At 44.0% G+C, this 20886-nt stretch overlaps 1 protein-coding gene across 4 annotated transcripts in view; it reads right to left on the bottom strand.

The window, feature by feature from the left end:
• The window catches only part of PLD5 (phospholipase D family member 5), a 394554-nt gene that overhangs the window by 15085 nt on the left and 358583 nt on the right, over nucleotides 1-20886 (bottom strand). For all 4 annotated transcript variants that reach the window (XM_032317256.1, XM_032317255.1, XM_032317257.1 and 1 more), the window contains 3 exons: nucleotides 20512-20709; nucleotides 13139-13275; nucleotides 3215-3383 (listed from right to left, as the gene is read on the bottom strand). In XM_032317256.1, the coding sequence (XP_032173147.1) occupies nucleotides 3215-3383; nucleotides 13139-13275; nucleotides 20512-20709 (504 nt within the window). The remainder of the gene's footprint in view (nucleotides 1-3214; nucleotides 3384-13138; nucleotides 13276-20511; nucleotides 20710-20886) is intronic.

Below are 20886 nucleotides of genomic sequence, written 5' to 3' on the forward strand. Positions count from 1 at the left end.
GTACCGTATCTGATGACCGTAGCTTTATAGCATAGCTTGAAATCGCTAAGTGTAATACTTGCTTTTTTGTTCTTCTTTCTCAAGATTTCTTTGGCTATTCAGGGTCTTTTGCAGTTCCACATAAATTTTGTGAGTGTTTTTTCTATTTCTGTAAAAATCCCATTGGAATCTTGATTGGATTGCATTGAATCTATAGATGGATTTGGTTGTATTAACGTTTAAACAATATCCATTTTTCTAATCTGTGAATGTGGGATACCTTTCCATTTTTTTGCATCGTCTTCGATTTCATCGTCTTAGAGTATTCAGCATAGAAATGGTTCATCTCCTTAGTTAAGTTTATTCTTAAGTATTTTGTTGTTTTGATGCTAGTATAAATGGAATCTATGTCTTTATTTCTTTTTCAGAAATTTCATTGTTAGTGTGTAGAAACACCACTGGTTTCTGTATTTAATTTCATATCCTGCAACTTTGCTTAATTCACTGATTAAATCCAACATTTTTTGGGTTAATCTTATGATTTTATATATAGAAAATCATGTCATCTGCAAAGAGAGACAGTTTTGCTTCTTCCTTTTTAATTCTAATACTTTTTATTTCCTTTTCTTCCCTGATTGCTTTGGCTAGGACTTCCAGTACTATGTTGAATAGGAGTGGTAAGAGCTGGAACCCTTGTCTTGTTTCTGATCTTAAAGGAAAAGCTTTCAACCCTTCATCATTGAGTAAGATGTTAGCTCTAGGCTTTGCAGACCTGTTTCTATTTCTAATACTGATTTGTGAACTCAGACATGTGCATGGCTACCACAGTTTATAAAAACCAGTTAAATGGAGATAAAAATTTGTTTTCCATCAATATTATTAGAATGTTAGGGAGATTAAAATGTAATCTACATGAGAATCACAGTTTTTTGAAATCGATGGTAAATCCTAGAATTTTATGTCTTTATATTGTTGATAACTTCAACTTTTAAAAAAATTTAATGATATGAATGAGTTAAAGAACATTTTATCTACATTTTTGTTTATCCCAGAAATATTTAAGTCAGATGTATAGCTTCTCAAGTCTTTAAAATGTACAATATAAATTTCTATGTCTTTACAATATAAATGTTCCTGTTTCATATTGTAGTTGTGAATATTAGATAGTACATAGAAAGTATGTAATTCAGTGCCTGTCCAACTGTCTATACTCATGAACTTAAGAAATTCCTTCTTTAAAAAAAAAATTAAGCACTTACTACTTCTAGGCAAAGTGAAATGAGATGGTGCTGTACAGTAATGATAAAAACTTAACAGAAGACGTAACAGCGGTTTACCCAATGGGTAGCAGGCAACAAGGAAATTGGTTCTGCAACATGGAAAGAATAGAGAACAAAGCAGTGGCAAAGTATTTGGTAAAACCATAACCTGCATTAATGTGGAAGGAAGACCAAGCACTGCCCCCACTCCTGCCCCCCCCCCCCCCAATACTCTGGCTACAGGGCAAGGGCTAGGGAACAAACTCTTAGTGGTGTATGTTGTTATTAGTGCTTTCTGGAAGTTATCAGAGGAGATGAATGAGCTCAGGATCAGGTGTGCTGGCTTGTAAGCAGACAGGAAAGAGAACAGAATACTGGAAATTTGGTATTTCAAAGGGTTGGAAAAACTGATTGTGCCAGGAGCCTAAGAGCAGAAAATTAGTCTGAAAAATACTTTTAAGTGACTGAGGCCTGTTAAGACTCAATCTTGCAGCAAAAATCTGGTAGCTGGAATAATCATAATCGGTATAATCTTCCCACCCAAGTCTGATGGAGCTGAATGAAGCCACCACTAATGAGAGGGAGGGAGAAACGGAGGCGAAGGGGGCGAGGCGGCAGGAGGCAGAGGCAGAGGCATAGGGGCAAGGAAGCAGATTGGTCATGTGTCAGAATCACGTGCAACAAAACCTTTGGCTGTGGCTACCAGTACATACATTTAACTGGCCTTTCCCTGTCCCTGTTATATGGGGAGGAGGTAACTTCAGCCTGGGTTTTGGGTCTTACGCATAATCGTTTTCTTTTTAGTATCTGTTTATCGAACTGTGAGGTCCAGAACTGCACGTCTCCGGGAGGTCCTGAACTTTGTGCTGTGCGGTACCAATGGGGGACGAGGGTTCTCCGTGTGGGTGCTCAGAATGGCAGACTGATGACCCACAGACCTGTTCCTTTGTCTTTTTGGGAACACGCCCCTCCCCTGCCATTAGGTGTGGCGGGGCGGTGACTTCTGAGCAGCAGAAGAAAGGCTAACGGGATCTTCACACCCCTAGGTCCACCCCGGACGGGATCTTCACCCCCCCCAGGTCCGCCCCGGAAGGGATCTTCACCCCCCCAGGTCCACCCCGGACGGTATCTTCACCCCCTCCAGGTCCACCCCGGGAACGCGTCCCGGGCAGTCCTCCGTTCTCTCTCCAGGCCTGGGGATGCTGAGGCTTGGGACTACCTTGGAAGCTATGTGTCAGAGTAGATGGTGGTGTCTCTGTCATCTTGGTCCCTAAAGACTGCATGGAGCACAGAGCCATCGCCCAGAAGGGTGCCTGGCACAGAGCAGGGTGTCAGGGTACACTTACCGAATGACTGCAGTGGGGGTTGGAAAAGGTGAGCCCTAAAGGACTAGCGGGCCTTAGTCAGATAAGGCACAGAGGAACAGAGTGCTGTAGGCCGAGGGAACAGCCTATGCAAAGGCCTAGAGAGGAGGATGAGGGCGTCACATGTGAGAACCTGAGGAGAATCAAAGATGAGCTAAGGCATTGCTACACTGAGCTGAAAACCCGGTCCCAATCTTGCCTCCCTCAAAGTATGTGGATTAGCACCCAGCCCGACGGACTGGAGCTCAGGTCGTGGTGGTGGGACACTGTGGAGGAGCACGTGTCGCTCCTCTGATGGTCACAGACTTAGAAACAGGAACGGCAGGTGAACGAGGCAGTTCAAGCAAAGCAGAGAAGACTCAGCAGGCAGTGTGTGAAGACAGGGCGGGGCCGGGAGGGCTCCAGCAAACACGGGTTCCAGGCTCTTTTTCTCCTGTGTTTGTCTTAAAAAAAAACTTATCCTACTTTTGAAATATTTTCTCACTGTCAGAGACTGTAATCCTGGTTCTTAAATGGCAGTTTATGCAAATGCGTGTGCCTACAGCTTTCAGGGACGTGGGGAGGGAATCAGCCCTTTTTATGTAATAATACTGAAGTCAACATCATACTTACAACTTTCAAACTGCAGTTGGCTATTTCAGTGCAAATAGCTTTAAGAGATGAAATAAAGTTAAATGTAAGGGGGTCAGTTTCCTTCCAGAAGCTTATAAGGAGTCGAACTTTAACGCTTCGCAAAACTAATGCTTCTCTTATTTTCCCATCCAAGTCTGGCCAGTAAGTCCTGTAGGAATAATATCCATGTGGATAAAAATAAAGAAAATAAGTTAGTTTGGGGGAAGAAATTTACTAGACTGCAAAGAACATTTATATTAACCCGATCATTACTTCATTCTTCAATATAGACATAACCTGATAGGACACCTTGAAAACACACAGATCTCCTGGGCTGGGCACCTACAGACGATACTCTCCTGGGTCCTCCCCCTGACTGAAATGAGTTCTCCCACCACCGGGGCCTCAGAGGGTGTGGGCAGACTGACCACCACCTGCTGTCCTCACCGCTCCTCATCACCTCAGCTCACCTGTGCGCTGAGAGTCAACTTTCCAACAGAATTCTTTGAGCACCCCATTAGTCCCCAAAGGCTTTGAGAACTTCTTCTTTGGAAATTGCCCCCCCTACCCCCCGAAGTGAGCTTCTGCTCTGATTACCCAAACTTCCCCATACTCTCATTTCCAGGCTGCCTTCCTCTTTCCTGACCAAGCCGCCAGCTACTCTGGTCCTGGACTACTCCACCAGGCCAATGGGGTCTCCTGGAGGCTCAGCCTCTGCCCCGAATCCATAGCCTTTTGCCTTAACTAAATCCTGACTCCTCCTGAGGCCACAGCTTCTCCAGAACTTCTGCCATGTTATTTGCCACCACAATTTACCCATCTGGTTTAGGAGATGGGGTCGGCCCCCCCAACACCACACATTGTCACTTCCAGAACTGTTGATTTCTCATTTAAAAAGAAAAAACAACAAACATTTCCATGTTAAAGACAGGCCCCAAATCTCTCTTTCTCCCCTCAGCTCTGATGCACGTAGACCTTCTGTTCACTGGTTCAAATCTTTCCCTCATTCCAGGCCAACTCAGTTTCGACTAATAAAGTATTATCAAAACGTTAGCCTGCTGGCTTTGTAATCAGCGCACCTCCAAATATCTCCTCTTCGTATGGACTAGCCTGTGGTCCCCCAGTGTCCTGCACCCTGTGAAATCCCCACTGAGCGCTCTCCTGCCCCATCAGCTTCGGGTCCCCTTCCCAACCCAGCCCAACCTTACTGATCACCTGAAGGACACATGCCCTACCCCTTCCTTGAGCTCTTGGGTCAGAGCCACACCTCCCTTGGTCTGTTTCTATAGCCACAAAGCCAAGGACTGCTGAACAAGGTCAGCTCAGCCCCGTGAGGTAGGAGACATCACAAAGGCATCTAGGCCCTCACCGCCATCCATCACCTCGTTCTTGCCTTGGGCAAGTTCTTCCTCTAGGACCTTTCTGTAGCTACTCTAAGCTGTACCCCACTCAAGAAAAACCGGTTTCTCCCTCTATGCACAAGGTAGAGCTTCTCTGTTTTGATCTTTCACAACTTTCTACCCCCCAGAGCCTCACACATCCTTCTCCCCTTTCCCCTAGCTCAGAGGATAAGGCAACCTGTTCACGGTCAGACCTGGACCACCCTACCCCCTGGGCTATTGCCCTGACCCTCTGCAACTGTGTTTCATTGGCCGTTCCTTCCCAAAGAGAGTTTCAACCACCCACCCCCACCCCGCCACCCCTTCCTCTTAGTTTGAGACAAAATGTAAATCTCGCTCAGAAAACCCTCCCCTGACTGCATCTCTGTGTGGCTGGTGCACAGTTTCTTTTCCCTTTTGAACTAAATAAACTTCCATCTGTCTACATCTGTCTTGGAGTGTAGCTGACACACATTTACGTTAGTCTCAGTGTACAACACAGTGATTCAGCATCTCTATATAGTACGTTGTGCTCACCACAAGGGCAGCTGCCATCTGTCACCACACAGCACCGTGACACGATCACGAGTATGTTCCCTGTGCTGTGCCATCATCCTTGTGACAGACTTGTTCTGCAGCTGGAAGCCTGTACCTCCCTCTCCCTTTGCCCACCTTGCCTGTCCTCCTGCCCCTCCCCTCTGGCGACCATCAGTTTGCTCTCCGTCTGTGTGGGTCTGTCTCTACTTTTTTGTGAATGTAACTTCTCGACAGTGTAATCCAGAACCTCTGACTTGACCGCCCCCACCCATTCCTCAGCCTACTGCCCCCTGGCCTCCAGCTCACCATTTTTGTGCAAATCTCCAAGTCAGCGGTGATATCCCAACAGCCAACAGCCAAATCTAATGGACATCATTCCATTTTTATTTTCCTGTTAGTTTAAGCCACATGTGTCTCTGTTGATGGTTCTTTTCTTCTTGAAAGGGACTCCCTGGCTTCTATGACCCTGTGGTTTGCTGGTCTGTCCCTTCCTTATCTCTCACAGTGTTCCTGGATCTATCGTGCGGTCCATACACCCCTAAGACTCCATCACCATCCCGTCCTCCTCTCGACAGGCCGTCTCCGTGGCGGCTTCATCGACGCACTTGATCTCAACTGTCTCTAGAGTTGAAAAGCTCCAAATTCACATCACCAGGCTCACCTTCTTCAGACTTCCTTCTGGATATCTTTGTAAGATCTTTACCCATCTGGACCTTTATAAGGAGTTTAAAGTCACAAATCTGCTTATCTCCTTCTACTCTGTATGATGTTCATCATCTCATCACCCAAGCAAAGACCCGGCCGTCCTTGCGCCCACTCTCCTCCTCCCCGTGTACTGCAGAGACGCTGCTGGCACGTGTGTCCTTTATTCTGTCCTCCGCGGCCGTCATCATCATCCCTGACCTGGGCCACTGTACCTGCTCCAAAATGGTTTCGCAGCCTCCAGTCTTGTCCCTGTCAAGTACATTTTCCATGACCACCGAAGCGATCTGTCTAAAAGCGTATCTCCCTTGATTAAAACATAGTGGAGGCTCCCCAAAGTCACAAGACTCCCTCACAGTCAGATCCTCCTGTCCTGGGTCCCTGCCCTCCCTCCCATTTGGTCTCTCACCGCCTGTGCCCAGCACCAAACCCGTTACAGATCCTGGCATGTGGTAGGGCTATTTTTCCCCACCTAAAACTTTGCCCAAGCTGTCCCTTCTACCTGGAAAACTCCTTCTTATCCTTTGTTTGATCAACTCCTGCGTATTTTAAAATGTAATCAGGTAGCATTTCCTCCAGTAAGCTTCTGCTACCTCCGAACCTGCCACAGCTGCTCTCTCACCGAGGACCTATAATATGATATGGATATACTACTGTACCATTCACCGCACTGTGCGGTTACACTAGGTTCTGTGTCCATTCGCCCTATGGGATGGAGTTCCTGGGACCACACACCACTCAGACTTTACTCACTCCTGCACAGTGCCCAATAAACGTTTGTTGAATGCAAGTATAAGTGAAGAATATTAATAGCCCACGGACCAATCAGCCTCCTTTTTTTCTTAAGGAATAAATTTGATGCATAGCATTGTATAAATTTAAAAAGCTACACAGCATGTTCCTTTGGTACAGTCTTATATTGTAATGACTGCCCATGTACTGACAGTCACCAGATTACATAATCACAGTAAAATGCTCACAGCACATTAGCCTTGACCTATTTACTACTCATCACAAGTTTGCAGTCTTAAACACTGTCACTCTTGTCCCTTATCCCCCAGCCATTGGTAACCATCCTTGCACTGTGTTTTCTACAGGTAGAAGTTTTCTAGATTCCATACAGAGTGATATGGATTGCAAAAATCTTTCCCCATTCTGTAGGCTGTCCTTTTATTTTGTTAATTGTTTCCTTTGCGGTGCAAAACCTTTTGAGTTTGATATAGTCCCATCTGTTAATTTTTTGTTATTGTTGTTTGGGCTTTGGTGTCATGCCAAAAGAATTATTACCAAGACCATTATTGATGGGCTTTTCCCCTATATCTTCTTCTAGGAGTTTTATGGTATCAGGTCTTATCTTAAGTCTTTGATCTATCTTGAGTTAATTTTTGTGAGTCGTGTTGAGAGGGGTCCAACTTCACTGTTCTCTATGTTTTTCTCCAGTTTTCCCCAGTACCATTTGTTGAAGAGACTGTCTTTTCCCCATTGAGTGCTCCTGGTGCCTGTGTTGAACGTTAGTTGACTGTATAAGCCAGGGTTTAGTTCTGGGCTATTTTGTTCCATTGGTTGATGTCTTGTATTGTTTTTATTACTACGGCTTTGTTCTTTTTCTCAGGATTGTTTTGACTGTTTGGGGTCTTTTGTGGTTCTGCACAAATTTTAAGGTTATTTCTTCTATTTCTGTGAAGAATACTTTTGGTATTTTGATTTGCATTGAATCTGTAGATCACTTTCAGTAGTATAGTCACTTTAACAATATTAATTCTTCTAGTCCACGGACAGAGATGCCTTTCCATTTATCTGTGTCTTCTTCAGTTTCTTTCAGCAAAGCTTTGTAGTTTTCACTGTACAGATCTTTCACTTCCTTTGTTAAATTTATTCCTAAGAATATTGTTTTTGATGTTACTGTGAGTGTGATGGTTTTCCTGCTTTTTCAGAGGATTCATCATTGGTGTAAAGGAATACAACTGATGTTGTATTGTAACACTTTACTGAAATTGTTGATTAATTCCAACAGTTTTTTTTTTTTCAAACTGATTTTCTAGGATTTTCTACATATAAGGTCACATCATCAGCAAATAATGGTAATTTTATTTCTTTCTTCCCAATGTGTATTCCTTTTATTTCTTGCCTGACTGCTCTGGCTAGGGCTCCGAAGACTCTATTGGGTAAGACTGCTGACAGTAGGCATCCTTGCTTTTTTCCTGATCCTGGGGGAAATGGTTTAATTTCTCTCCAGTGAGTGTAATGTTAGCTGTTGGTTTGTCATATATGGCCTTTATCATGCTGAGTTATAGTACTTCGGTACCCATGTTAGAGGGTTTTTTTGTTTTTGTTTTTTTTTTAATTATCATGAAAGGGTGTTGTATTTTGTCAAATGGTTTTTCTTTGTCTATTGAGATGATCATGTCATATTTATCATTTTACTGATGCAGTGTATTTGCATTTGTTGACTTGCATATGTTGAAATACCGTCCTATCCCAGGGATAAAATCCCATTTGTTCATTGTGTGTGTATAATCCTTTTTAATGTGTTCCTGAATTCAGTCTGCTAATAATCTCTTGAGAATATTTGCATCTATATCCATCAGGGATATTAGTCTATAGTTTTCTTTCTTGTGGTCTCCTTATCTGATTTTGGTAGCAAAGTAACGCTGGCCTCACAGAATGAGTTTGAAAGTGTTTCTCCTTCTTGGTATATTGAACAAGTTTGGGGGAGGACTGGTGTTAATTCTGCTTTAAACGTTTGGAAGCCATCTGGTCCTGAGATTTCTTGTGTTGGGAGTTTTTTTTTTTTTATTACTGATTCAATCTCCTTACTCACAACTGGTCTGTTCAGATTTTCTCCATCTTCCTGCGTTAGTCTTGATAGGTTGTGTTTCTAGAAATGTAGTCATTTCTTTTAGTTTACATAATTTCTTGACATATAATTGTTCAGAGTAGTCTCATAATTCTAGGTATTTCTGTAGTATCAGTTGTAATATCTCCTCTTTCATGTTTATTTCTTTGAGCTTTCTCTCTTTTTTCCTTAGTCTAGCTAAAGGCTTCAATTTTGTTTTTCTTTTCAGAGAACCAGTTCTTGGTTTGTTGATACTTTCTATTGATTTGATCTCTATTTCATTTATTTCTGCTCTGATACTTTCTTTTTTTAGTTCCTTGTGGTGTAAAGTGAGGTTATTTAAGATCTTTCTCATTTCCCAGTGTATGTATTTATAGTCATAAACTTTCTTCTTGGATCTGCTTTTATGCATCCCATAATATTCAATATGTTGTGTTTTCAAGACAATTTTTTATTTCCCTTTTGATTTCTTCTTTGACCCAACAGTTGTTTAGAAGTGCTTTTAGTTTCATGTATTTGTAGATATTTTTACTGTCTTCTTGTTGATTCCTAGTTTCATAGGATTGTGGTCGGAGAAGATAGTTGGTATGATTTCAACTCTCTTAAATTTGCTGATTTGTGGCCTAATATGTGATTTATCCCGGAGAATGTTCCATGTGCACTTGAGAAGAACGTGTATTCTGCTGCTGTTGGGTGTGATGTTCTGAGTACGCCTGCTAAAGTCCATTTGTTCTAAAGCTAGGTTCAACTGCAACATTTTCTTGTTGACTTTCTGTCTGGTTGGTTTATCCATGGCTGATGTTGGGTATTAGAGTGCCCTACAATTACTGCATTATTGTCTATCTCTCCCTTATGATCCCTCATTAATTGCTTAATATGTTTTGAAGTCGCAGTGTTGGCAACAAGCACATATATTTACGATTGCTCTATCTTCTTGATATACTGGCCCTTTTATCATTACATAAGGACCTTCTTTGTCTCCTGGGACCCTTTCTGGCTTAAAGTCTATTTTGTCCAATAAGTATGGTTACACTTGCCTTCATTTCTGTTCGCTTGGAGCGTCATCTTGCATTCCTGCACTCTGAGCCTGTACGTGTCTCTAGAGCTGAAGTGAGTCCCCTGTAGGCAGCATATTTGCTTTTTTGTCCCTTCAGCCACTCTGTGCCTTTTGATTGGTGAGTTCAGTGCATTTTCACTGAGGGTGATTGCTAATAGGTAAGCATTTACTTACTACTGGCCATTTTATCTCCCGCCTTCTGGTTTTGTTTTTCCGTGTTTCTTTTTCTTTCTGTTTCAGTCTGCTTTTGCCAGTTGGTGGTTTTCCAGGATGATTTGGTCGTTCTCCCTCCTTTTCATGTTTCATATTTCTGCCCTAGATTTTTGTCATGTAGTTACTATGGGGTTTACACAAGGCATCTCATAGAAAAAAACAGTTTTCTCTACTACATACTTGATCTTAGCCAAAACTCTACTGACTGCACTTTTCTTTTCACCTATCATCCTTTTGCTTCTCTCCTCCTGTACTTTCGATGTTGTGATGTTACCTCTTCGTCAGCTGTGACTTCATCCCCAGTTTTAGTAGCGAGAGTTATTTTAATGCTCTTTTCCTTTAACATACAGTTAAGAGTATAATCTACTATTCCAAAAAGGAGTTACAATTACAATATTCTAATTCCAACTGCTTGTTTATCACCTTAATCGGAACTTAGTGTGCTTTCATTTTGTTGTTGTTGTTTCAATTTGAAGAGCTCCCTTCAACACCTCTTGTAAGGCAGGTCTCTGAGTGGTGAACGCCTTGAGCTTTTGTTTTCTGGGAAAGCCTTTGTTTCTCCTTCACATCCAAAGGTAACTTTGCCAGAGGGGGTTCTTGGCTGCCAGCCTACATTTTTATTGTTCCTTCACACTTTTACTGATTTCCTTCTGAAAGATGTATTGCATGTGACTGAGGAAATAAATAATGAACCACCGCACACTGAGAACCAAATAAATAAGTGAATTGCTTAAAGAAAGAGCACCCGATGGCTAAAACACGAAGAAGTGAAATAGGGCCTCTGGTTTTTTTACTGCAAGATGTACTTAGCCACACATCATTGTTCTGCTTTCTTCCTACTTCTTTGAAAAGTAGAAGTTACTTCTAACATTGCCGCTAAGTGACGGTGTATATATATTTTTTTTTTTACTTGTTGCCAACTATTTCTACTTTGGGATCGTGTGTTTCCTGATGTTTAGCAGCACGTACACTAAAAGTTAAGTCTGTAGCATATTTGATAGTATCTATTTGTTTATTCAAGTTGGAATCACTCCTGAAAGATTTCTCTAGGACAATGTAAAGACAAGGAGTCAGGCTGACTTAAATATTTTTTCTTTCTTTCTTTCTTTCTTTCTTTTTTTTTTTACTGTAATGAAAAGGAAGTTTAATATACAGAAACAAAACAAAATTTTCTCATAGACTGGCTAGTGGTAATATTATTCAAAAGTTGTCTGAATTTCAAACCTGAAAGACCCAGCTTGCTTAATTTTTTTTATACTATCAAAAAAGAATGTTTTGCCACAAATGAATAATGAACAGAGACATGTCATTGGCATGTTTATAATTATGAAATATCTAAAGCCCATTTACACTTGATAAGAAAATAGTTAAAGGTAATTATTTTAAAGTAAGGCAAGAGCACATCTGGTTACAGTTGAGATTTTAATGGTCCTACTTTCAGATTTATGAGTGGGGGCATTAAATGCTTCAAGCAGTTTGTTGTTTTCCTTTGGTGAGACTATGAAAGGAAGAAAAAGTGTAGCTCTATGTGGCTACATTGTTCTACTGCAGCAGAATAATGAAGTCATGTCACCACTCCCAGAAGTAAAATGTACCAAAACAAAAAACAAACCAAATAGACATTCTCAGCTGACACAAACTTCAGTGTCTTTTCCCAGGAGTTTTCCAAATTTTTTTTTTTTTCATTCTTACATATTTAATTATAGCCTAGATGTTTGAACTATCTCTTATGTCTCTGATGACTTTTCATCAGAATCCTTGACAACAGGGGCAGGTCTTACATTATTTTAAGGATGAGAAAAGAACTCTTCTTTTACTAACAGCTGAAACGGGAGATTAATAACCCAAACGCAAAACTTCATGTGAGTTTTCCGTTCTTTATCATTCTTTTAGTTTTCTCTAACTTTTGCTTTTCCAAGATGTTTTAGGTTCTCCATGCTAACTCCTTGCCCCCACCCCAACCACAAAGGAGCTTAATTTTGTTCCTGGGACTTCATGGGATGAAGGTTTTGTCAATCCCAAGAAATCAGCCTCCATACTAACGTGTCCATAACTTGATCTTATAAAACCTATCTAAGAGGTTTCAAAATCGTCCCCGGGGGAGTTGACATCTAAAATGGTATCTGAAACCACACACACAATAAATAAGAGGAAAATGAAAAGGAGAGCTAGAAACCGTGCACTAGTAGATGGGTAAAAACCTATGAATATTCAAGGATGTAGCGCATTTTAAAGTAAAAGTGTTTTCATAGTGTCTCCAGCAGTTCTGGGGGAAACATGCTTTCGCAATCCTACAGCCATTTGCATAAGGAAGCATATTATGCCTATGTGGCGTTGGCAACTTAAAAAACATTAAAGCAATAGAGAGCATGCACAATCATTTTACCGCAGCAAATGGTTATTTTGAAATTGTAATTTTCCATATTAAAAAGTCTCAGGTGGTACTCCCAGAAATGTGCCCTTTGAAAACTTTTCCTGGACAAAATGTGTTCTTTAGAGCGCAAGCACCCAAATCTTTGCACTCCCAGCAAGAAAGCAAAAGCAGGAAACATTTGGGGGCAGAGCCACGCCTGTATCCATGTAAATATTCAGGGACTTACACACTGCCCCAAAAAGTGATTAATTACTGCAAAAAAACCCCTTTATTTTTAAAATGCTTTCTTCTTCATAGAGAGGAATGGACTGAGAACATCCATGTTCTGAGTCTCCTCCTTCTTGAAGCGGAAAGCATATGAAAGTTGAGCATTTAATGAAGACTGGCGGGGGACACAACGAGATGACGTCTCCTCCACGGAAGGTCTTGCCAGGCCTCCTCAGTGTCAGCATGTCCTTCAGGGACACCTGTGAACTCATCTTCAAGACGTAGTATTTTTCTGAATCGTTTGGGTTATTCCATTTATTTTTATTTTTCAAGTAACGCTCAGGATGACAACACCCCCATCTTCACTTGCAAGTCGTTCCCGTGCCTGTGAGGTAGAGCACTGAGGAACTCTGGCAGGAGACGACCCCTGAGTCCTGCCGATGGACTGAGGGAGGAGACATGTCACGGGGAAGATCTGAATGCAGACCGAGGAGGTCTGATGGGCAGCGACCCAAGGTGAACAGAGAGCATCTCCGGGTGCAGGCTGGCTCCCCGTGGTCCCCCATGTGTGCCTGGCCCTGGAGAATGGGCTCGAGGACGAGGCTGTGCACTCACTGACCTTTTGGTGCTGGTGCTGGAGATGGGCAGGTAGTCTGTGACTGCGATGTAGACGTACTGCTTGGCGTCGTCAATCACGCTGTAGATGGCATCGATGTCGAAGCTTCTGTTCTTGGGGCAGAAGAGCTTGGGAGAATTCTGCAAAAACACACAAAACCCCCGACGTTTAGATTGCTTTTTGTTAGCTGGGGCTTTCTCTCTTTTGTTGCTGTTTTTTACGTATTCTAATGGAGCTTGGCTTTTGGGTCAAGTTTTGCAAACCAACTTCGCAGTTCTGGATGAGACTGGACAAATACGTATGCGATCCTAGCATAGCTGAGGCATGCTCAGATCTGGGTGTGCTAGGACGGGTCTCGAGGCTGTCCTTTGCGTCTGTTTTGGGAGGGGATTCTAGTGTTCGATATCGACACCCGATTTGGGGAGCACTCTAGCTCTACACTTAGGGGGCTCTGGCGGACACCTTGTCAGGCAGAGCTGCAAATTTTCTCAGGCGTTACCGTATAGTACATATTCTATACAGATGGCACGTGGAGAGGCATGCGTAATCCAAGGGGTGTTTTGTACCAGGTTTCTGGAACTCCCTGCTGTGGGGGCATTGGGTCTCTCATCCAAGGTTCAGGGGCTCCCCACACCACGCTGCTGGGAATCCTCAACCGTGCTTAGGGAAGACGAAGTGGGTGTTCTAGATCCTGACGCGGAGGAATGCGGAGCGTGGGGGAGGGGGGCAGGAAAGGAGCCTGGTCAGGGTACCCCCCCAACCCCCACCCCAGAGTCCCTGCTCAGAAAGTCACCTTGGCAGCTGACTATCAAATGGTTTTTGATTATTTAAATGATTTTTACTTTGGAATGAGGGTGAGCTTCTAAGTCTTTGAAAAGTCTTTGAAAAAGACTAACGCCAAAACAACAACAAACCCTAAGAACGGACACAAAATAGAAACAAACCATACCACACAAAAGCAATAAAAAACAAACAAAACCCAGAGCTGTCTCTCTCCCTTCACCCAGCACACACATGGCGGTTACCCCGGCTGTCTGCGGGACAGATGTTCCTGTTCTACAGCGTCTCCTGTGTCTCCCTGTCCCTCCTGCCATTTCTCCCTAGTGCTCTTTGCTGGGACTTTAACACATCATTTCCTTGTCACCATGATGTAAACACACACACTCACAGCTCAGCATTCCTGGTGTCTGGGAATCCTGCCTGAACTCACTGGAGGGGTCTATCTCTGGCCCTCTGTGCCCTGGCCTCCCGTTTCTCTGCCTCCCTCCTGGGCCAGCCACCGTGCCCTCCGTGCCCCAGAGGGAAGGAATGGCCCAGCCCCGACCTGTGTGCTCTGCGTGTTTGCCCCGTCGGCATTTCTGACCCTCAGAGTCCTCGACTTTCTGTACGTTCCAGCTCAAGGACGAGCCCGTCTGTGGAACCCAGAGGCTCCTTCTCCTTTCTCTGGCCTCTCATAATATGATTTATCTGTGATATTAGTTAGCCTATGGCCCCTGCCTCATCTGCCTGCTGAGTCCCTGGCTGGATTTTAGGGATTCTAGGCACTCATTTTTCTGTCTCTATCAATACAGTCAATATGGAAACGACTTCATTCCCTCAGCCTGTTGGGTCTGCTTTAAGTGTTAGCACCAGGGGGCCTGGGTGGCTCAGTCAGTTAGGTGGCTGCCTTTGGCTCGGGTCATGGTCCCAGAGTCCTGGGACCGAGTTCCGCATGGGGCTCCCTGCTTGGCAGGGAGTCTGCTTCTCCCTCTGCCGCTCCTCCTGCTTGTACTTTCTCTCTCTGTGTGTGTCAAATAAGTAAATTAAATCTTTAAAAAAAATGTCAGCCCCAGACCAGGGCCTGAGCCAGCCCTGACGTGCAGCGGGAGGCCCCGGTTTTTGTTTCAGAAGTCTCCCGGATTTCCTTGTGTTCCCAAAACTAGTTTTGGTTTCAGGGAGGAGCAAATGGAGGCGCAGTGTCCTTGGTCTCCTCACATCTGGTCGTGCGCGGTGCCATCCGGTGCTCCTGGCCCGGCTCTCGCATTTACAGCCTGCGGCGTCCAGGCGGGGTCCCTTCCACCTGCTGAGCCCTGTGGCTGAAGTGGGGGGGGGTGGGTCATCACGGGACACACCCGTCTTGCTGTCTGGGCTCGGGCCTCTCTTCTGTGCTTGCTGGACTTTGTTCACCCCAATAGCACTCAGCGCCTGCCACATCCTAGCTCTAGTCTGGCTGCTCGGTGTACATCGGTGGCCCAAAATAAGTTGCTGGCTTGGTGGTGTTTATTCTAGCCTGTGACCTGGGGTCGTCTTCATGAGGCTGGGTGCTTCTGCACTGGCCTGTGCCCCGCGGGGCTGCGGATCTCCAGCACCTGGTTATCTCCAGGCCACTCCTAGCCCCTGCTCTATAGCAGTATCTGTGGGCTGAACGTGAGAGGGCTTCCTGCGTTAACCAGCGCCGCAGGTCGGAGGGACTCCCGGACCGGACCTCACTCCCAGTGGAGCTGCTTCACGTTGGATATTTCCATCCACTCGGGAACAGCCCTGGATGTGCACTTGCCCGCTGCGTTCCTTCCGCCGAACCCGATGCCTGGAGTATGGCAGGTGTCGTGTGTATTAGGGAAATGCGTGACTATTTGTATCAGTTCTCCCAGCCCTGGGGGCGTGGCGGTGCCTGATGGGTATATTCCAGAGTCCACTACCTTTGAAAATAGTGTCTGGATATACTAGTGGCTTTGAAATATTTGCTTAAGATGTAAGTGAATGAACAACCACCTAAAGAATGACTGATCTACTGGTCTGACAGAGGAAGTTACCTAGTTCTAATAATTTAATTAGACAGAAGGCTATTAAGTCTCCCTCTTACTGGTCCTGAATTAATTTTATTTTTTTTTAAGAAGATTTTATTTACTTATTTGACAGTGAGAGAGCACAAGCAAGGGCAGTGGCAGGCAGAGGGAGAAGCAGGCTTCCCGCTGAGCAGGTAGCTGGATGTGGGGCTCGATCCCAGAACCCTGGGATCATGACCTGAGCAGAAGACAGACGCTTACCTCAGCGAGCCACCCAGGCAGCCCCTGAATTAATTTTCTGAGCCTTGCACTGTGTACTCCTTTATTATGGGAAGGAGCAGGAAAACATTCTTTGTTTTGGCTCTGTGATGACCTTTTACCACTCCAGTTCTCTTGTGCACCTGCATCTAGGCCATATGTTTCTCTCTCAGATCAACTAGTGCCTTAAACATTCACATAACTTGCTTTGTATAGTCTTTAAATACTTGCCTTAGCAGGCTTCTGATTTATTTCACAACTGTTTCCTGGTTTGTAAAGAATCCACACTCCATCCCAAGAATATATAAATTAAAATATATTAAACACAAAAAGCTGGCCCCACGGAAGGGAGAAAATATTTGCAAACTGTGTATGTGGAATGTATAGGAACACTCACCACTCAATAATAAAAATCCAAGTAAAGTGGGCAAAGGATCGGAAAGACATGTCTCAGAAAAGATGAACAAAGGGCCAACGAACACATTAAAATATACAAGTAAAAACCACAGGGACATACCATTTCACACCCACACACCTGCCAGGAGGGGTGAAATAAAATCGAAAATAACAGGCATTGGGAAAGATGTGGAGACACGGGAGCTGTCATTTGTTGCTGGTGGAATCGTCAATTGGGGCAGCCAGTTTGGAGAACGGTTTGTCAGTCTCAGAGTGTGCAGCACAGCTATCACACTACCCACGGTACTTCTCCTGAGTCTACATCCCCAAAACACTGGAAACGGGTGTTCAAATAAAACCTTGTGCATAAAGCTTTACACCAGCACTCTTCACAGGAGCCAGAAGACAGAAACTCCTAAATGTTCAACGGGTGGATGAATAAACCAAATTTGATACCTGGAATATTATTTGACCATAAAAAAGGAGGGATGTACGGATTCATGTTGTAACATTAACAGACTTTGAGTGAAAGGGGTCAATTACGAAAGACGACACACTGTTGGGTGCCGGGGTGGCTCAGTCAGTGAAGCGTCGACTCTTGATTCTGGCTGGGGTCATGATCTCAGGGTCACAAGACTGAGCGCCATGTTGGGCTCTGGGCTCAGTGGGGAGTCAGCAAGAGTCTGTCTCCCTTTTTCTCTGCTCCCTCCTGTGCTCTCTCTCAAACAAATAAATCTTAAAAAAAAAAAAAAAAAAGACTATAGACTGTCTTATTCCACTAATATGAAATGCTAGAGAGAGGAGAACCCTAAGAGACAGTAGAGGAGTGGTTGCCAGGGCCTGGGGGAAGGGGACTACGGAGAGTGACCCCAGTGGGTGTGGTCTTTGTGCTGATGACAGTGTTCGAAATGAGACAGTGGAGATGTAAGCACAGCTCTGGCCACACTGAAACCCACTGAATCATATACTTGGAAAGGGTGAATTTCATGGAATGTAAAGCATCTCTCCACAAAGATAATCAAATGTAATTAACAACGAAGTAAGGGAATAGAGCAGGGTATTTTTCACAGCACCACGTTCTGCTTAATGTCTGCGCTCACTCACTAAATGCATCTCAGTCCATAGGACTAGATGGGTGAATGAAACCGTAATGAGAAATGACATCTGTCTAGCACCCAGATCAGTAATGACGGACTTTGAGGGGCACCTAGGTGGTTCCATCGGTTAAGCGTCTGCTATAGGCTCACGGTCCTGGGATCAAGTCCCATGGTGGGCTCCCTGCTCATGAAAAGAACAGACCTTGAACCAACTAGTCTTGATCTTGGAAAGCAAATTTATAATCTCAAGCGTTCTAAAGAGAAATCTACAAGATAAGACCAAAACATAGTCAACTATGGTTCCTGTTTCTGACTTCAGTGGGGAAAGTAAATAAATCGAAACCATGTGGCTCCAAGTGGTTAGAGATCACAGAGTGAAATCTCGCCAGGCCTCTCCTTGTGTTCCATGAGAAAACTAGAAATAATCCACGTTTATATCATAACTTAAAATTTATATATAACATGCTAAGTTATTTATCATCCCAAATCTAATTTGGGGAATTCTTAAGGTCTTCAATAATATTTGTGTGTGCATGTGTTAACTTAGTCTTGGAACTGTGAGATTATAAAAATATACTATTTTAGGGGCACCTGGGTGGCTCAGTGGGTTAAAACCTCTGCCTTCAGCTCAGGTCATGATCCCAGGGTCCCAGGATCGAACTCTGGGATCGGGCTCTCTGCTCAGCAGGGAGCCCTGCTTTCCCCCACCCCTCTCTGCCTACTTGTGGTCTCTGTCTGTCAAATAAATCTTTTTTAAAAATATACTATTTTAAGATATTTTATAACAAATACTTTGAATTTCAATAAATTTGCTTGACATTTGTTTGGCATGTATTACTCAGAAAATTATATGCATCCTAGAACTTTTTATTAAAATTACTACTAATAAAACTACTAATAAAACCAATCCCACATTTATTGTTGCTTTTAGGGAGCTGTAAGTAATGTGCTGGCAATAGCAATGATGAAGATGGCCCTGTATATGGCCTTTGGAGCCTTTTAAATAGTGGGAGTGATGATCAATAAACAAACAGTTATGAGAATGTGATAAATGCTACATTAGGGGTGAGATCAAAGAGCTTTGGGCAAATGTTACCAATTCCAGTGGTGGGGAGGTCTGACTTTATTTTTTACCTGCAGGATTTTATGTCTCTGCAAAAACTGTGTTCAATTAATATCTATCAAACTGGAATTCAAAGGTAGGCTTGATATTAATAGGAAATAGAAGATAAAGTAATAATATGAAAAATAAAAACAGAAAGCAGAGGCATTATACAGTTTAAAAGGCTATTCCTGAAGGCATGTTTCAAAACTTTATTTATTTGGGGGCAAATCATTTAATAAAAAGCAACTGGCAGATCTGCCCTAGAATACAACAAAGGCCTTCGTTTTAGTAGATTTTATTAAGGGTCTGGCCTTCTCTCTGGGGCAGGTATGGTAACTTTGGGATCAACAAGGGGGGACTCCCCCAGCTTTTTAAGAGTCAGAATATAAATGTACACAAAACTCACATCCACCTAGCTCTAAGATTCAAACCATAAATTCAAAATCCAGCAATTGTCTGAAATCTGCTGAGAATTCATCTATTCCTTGCTGCTTCCCATCTGCTCTACTGGCTAAGCAAGTGTCCCTTGGGGTGTCGTGTCACCCTGTCACCTTCTGGATTCAGGGTTCCTTGGCCAATTTCCTATTGCTAGTCGTCTACAAATTCAGAATCAGAGTTGGCCTTCCCGTCTTACAGGGTTGTCTTGAGAGGAAATGAAACCGAATACATGAAACAATTATGCTCGTAAAACGCCTTATGCAATATGTTACTTGCGACTGCATTGTGGTCTGCTGCATATTTTAAAGAAAAGGTTTTTTTTTAGTTTGGTTTGATGAAAATCTTGCAGTCTGTGTTCTGCTATTTGTATTTATATGAATTTGTTAAGACAGAAAAACACCCTCTTTTGTCTCAATTGCTACCTGGCTAAATTTTCAGACTGTGCTTTGGGTTTGAAACGCAAAAAGGATGATGAGCATGTTGAATTAGGAGCATGGTTTTAAGCAGTTTATCTGAGCACTAGGATGAGCTGTGGAGCCTGCTTCAAAACAAAATTCTAAGATCTTACCCCAGACCAGTGCTTGGATCCTGGGTAGGAGAAGGGGGGGCTCTACATTTGCATTTTAAACAGACTCCCCAGCCAGTCCTTTTTTTTTTTTTTTTTTAAGGTTTTTCTGTGACAGAGACTCCGCGAGAGAGGGAACACAAGGGGGCGAAGTTGAGGGGAGAAGCAGGTTCCCCACTGAGCAGGGAGCCCGATGCCGGCTCGATCCCAGGACTCTGAGATCATGACCTGAGATGGAGGCAGACATCTAAATGAACCCCCCAGGTGCCCCTGCCCCAGCCAGTTCTTCATTAAAGATTGGGGAGCAGCGCTGTAGGCACAGGGTCCCACTGCCCATTCCCAGTGACACTGTGGGGCAGCTGTGGTGGGTGGGGGGTAGAGGTGGGGGATGGGTGGTGGTTTTCAGTGTAGTCAGGGGCCGGAGGCTGTGCCCTGCCCTGCCCTCAGCTTCAGTGACATACACACAGCTCTCCTTTTATCTGTGTTACACACTGGGGTTCCCTCAGACTCCTTTCATCAAAGGAGGACTCCGTGGCCAGAGTGGAGGAGCACGGTGACCGCGGGAGCTAGGAACGACCATTAACCTTCATCACTGTTCCCCTCATTGGGGACGGCCGAGCCTGAGAGCGTGTACCTTACCTCTTTGAGGGATGGGACAGAACGGATGTGGGGAATTCGGGATGGCCCGGCCCCGGATCATACTCGAACGTTCCAGCTTGGGAGGAAGGAGGAGCGGGAGGGCAAGGACTCACCGACACAAAGGCTTGAGATTTGGTTTCGTTCAACTGAAGCTGCAACTTCTTCTCGTTGTCGTAGACGCCATAGAGCCTCTTGGACCAGGTCTGAGGCACTCTGTTCTTGAACTTTAATGAGCTATACAGAGCGAATATCCTCTGTAAGTCCAGGACTAGGCAGCTGCAGTTGTAGAAGATGACCCCGAGCTCTTTCATCTGTGGGATTAAAACAGAGAGCATCGATGCCACGTACAACGGATGGTGTCCGTTTCAGAGGAAAAAGACGGGCAAGAATGTGGTCCTGGGGACTTCGTCTCCTGCGGCTGTTACACGGAAGTGTGTGGATACAGTCACAGTCTGGGATACAGAAGTGATGTTGTATAAAAGTGCTTC

Source organism: Mustela erminea, chromosome 17 (assembly GCF_009829155.1).
Source record: "Mustela erminea isolate mMusErm1 chromosome 17, mMusErm1.Pri, whole genome shotgun sequence".
Classification (NCBI taxonomy): domain Eukaryota; kingdom Metazoa; phylum Chordata; class Mammalia; order Carnivora; family Mustelidae; genus Mustela; species Mustela erminea.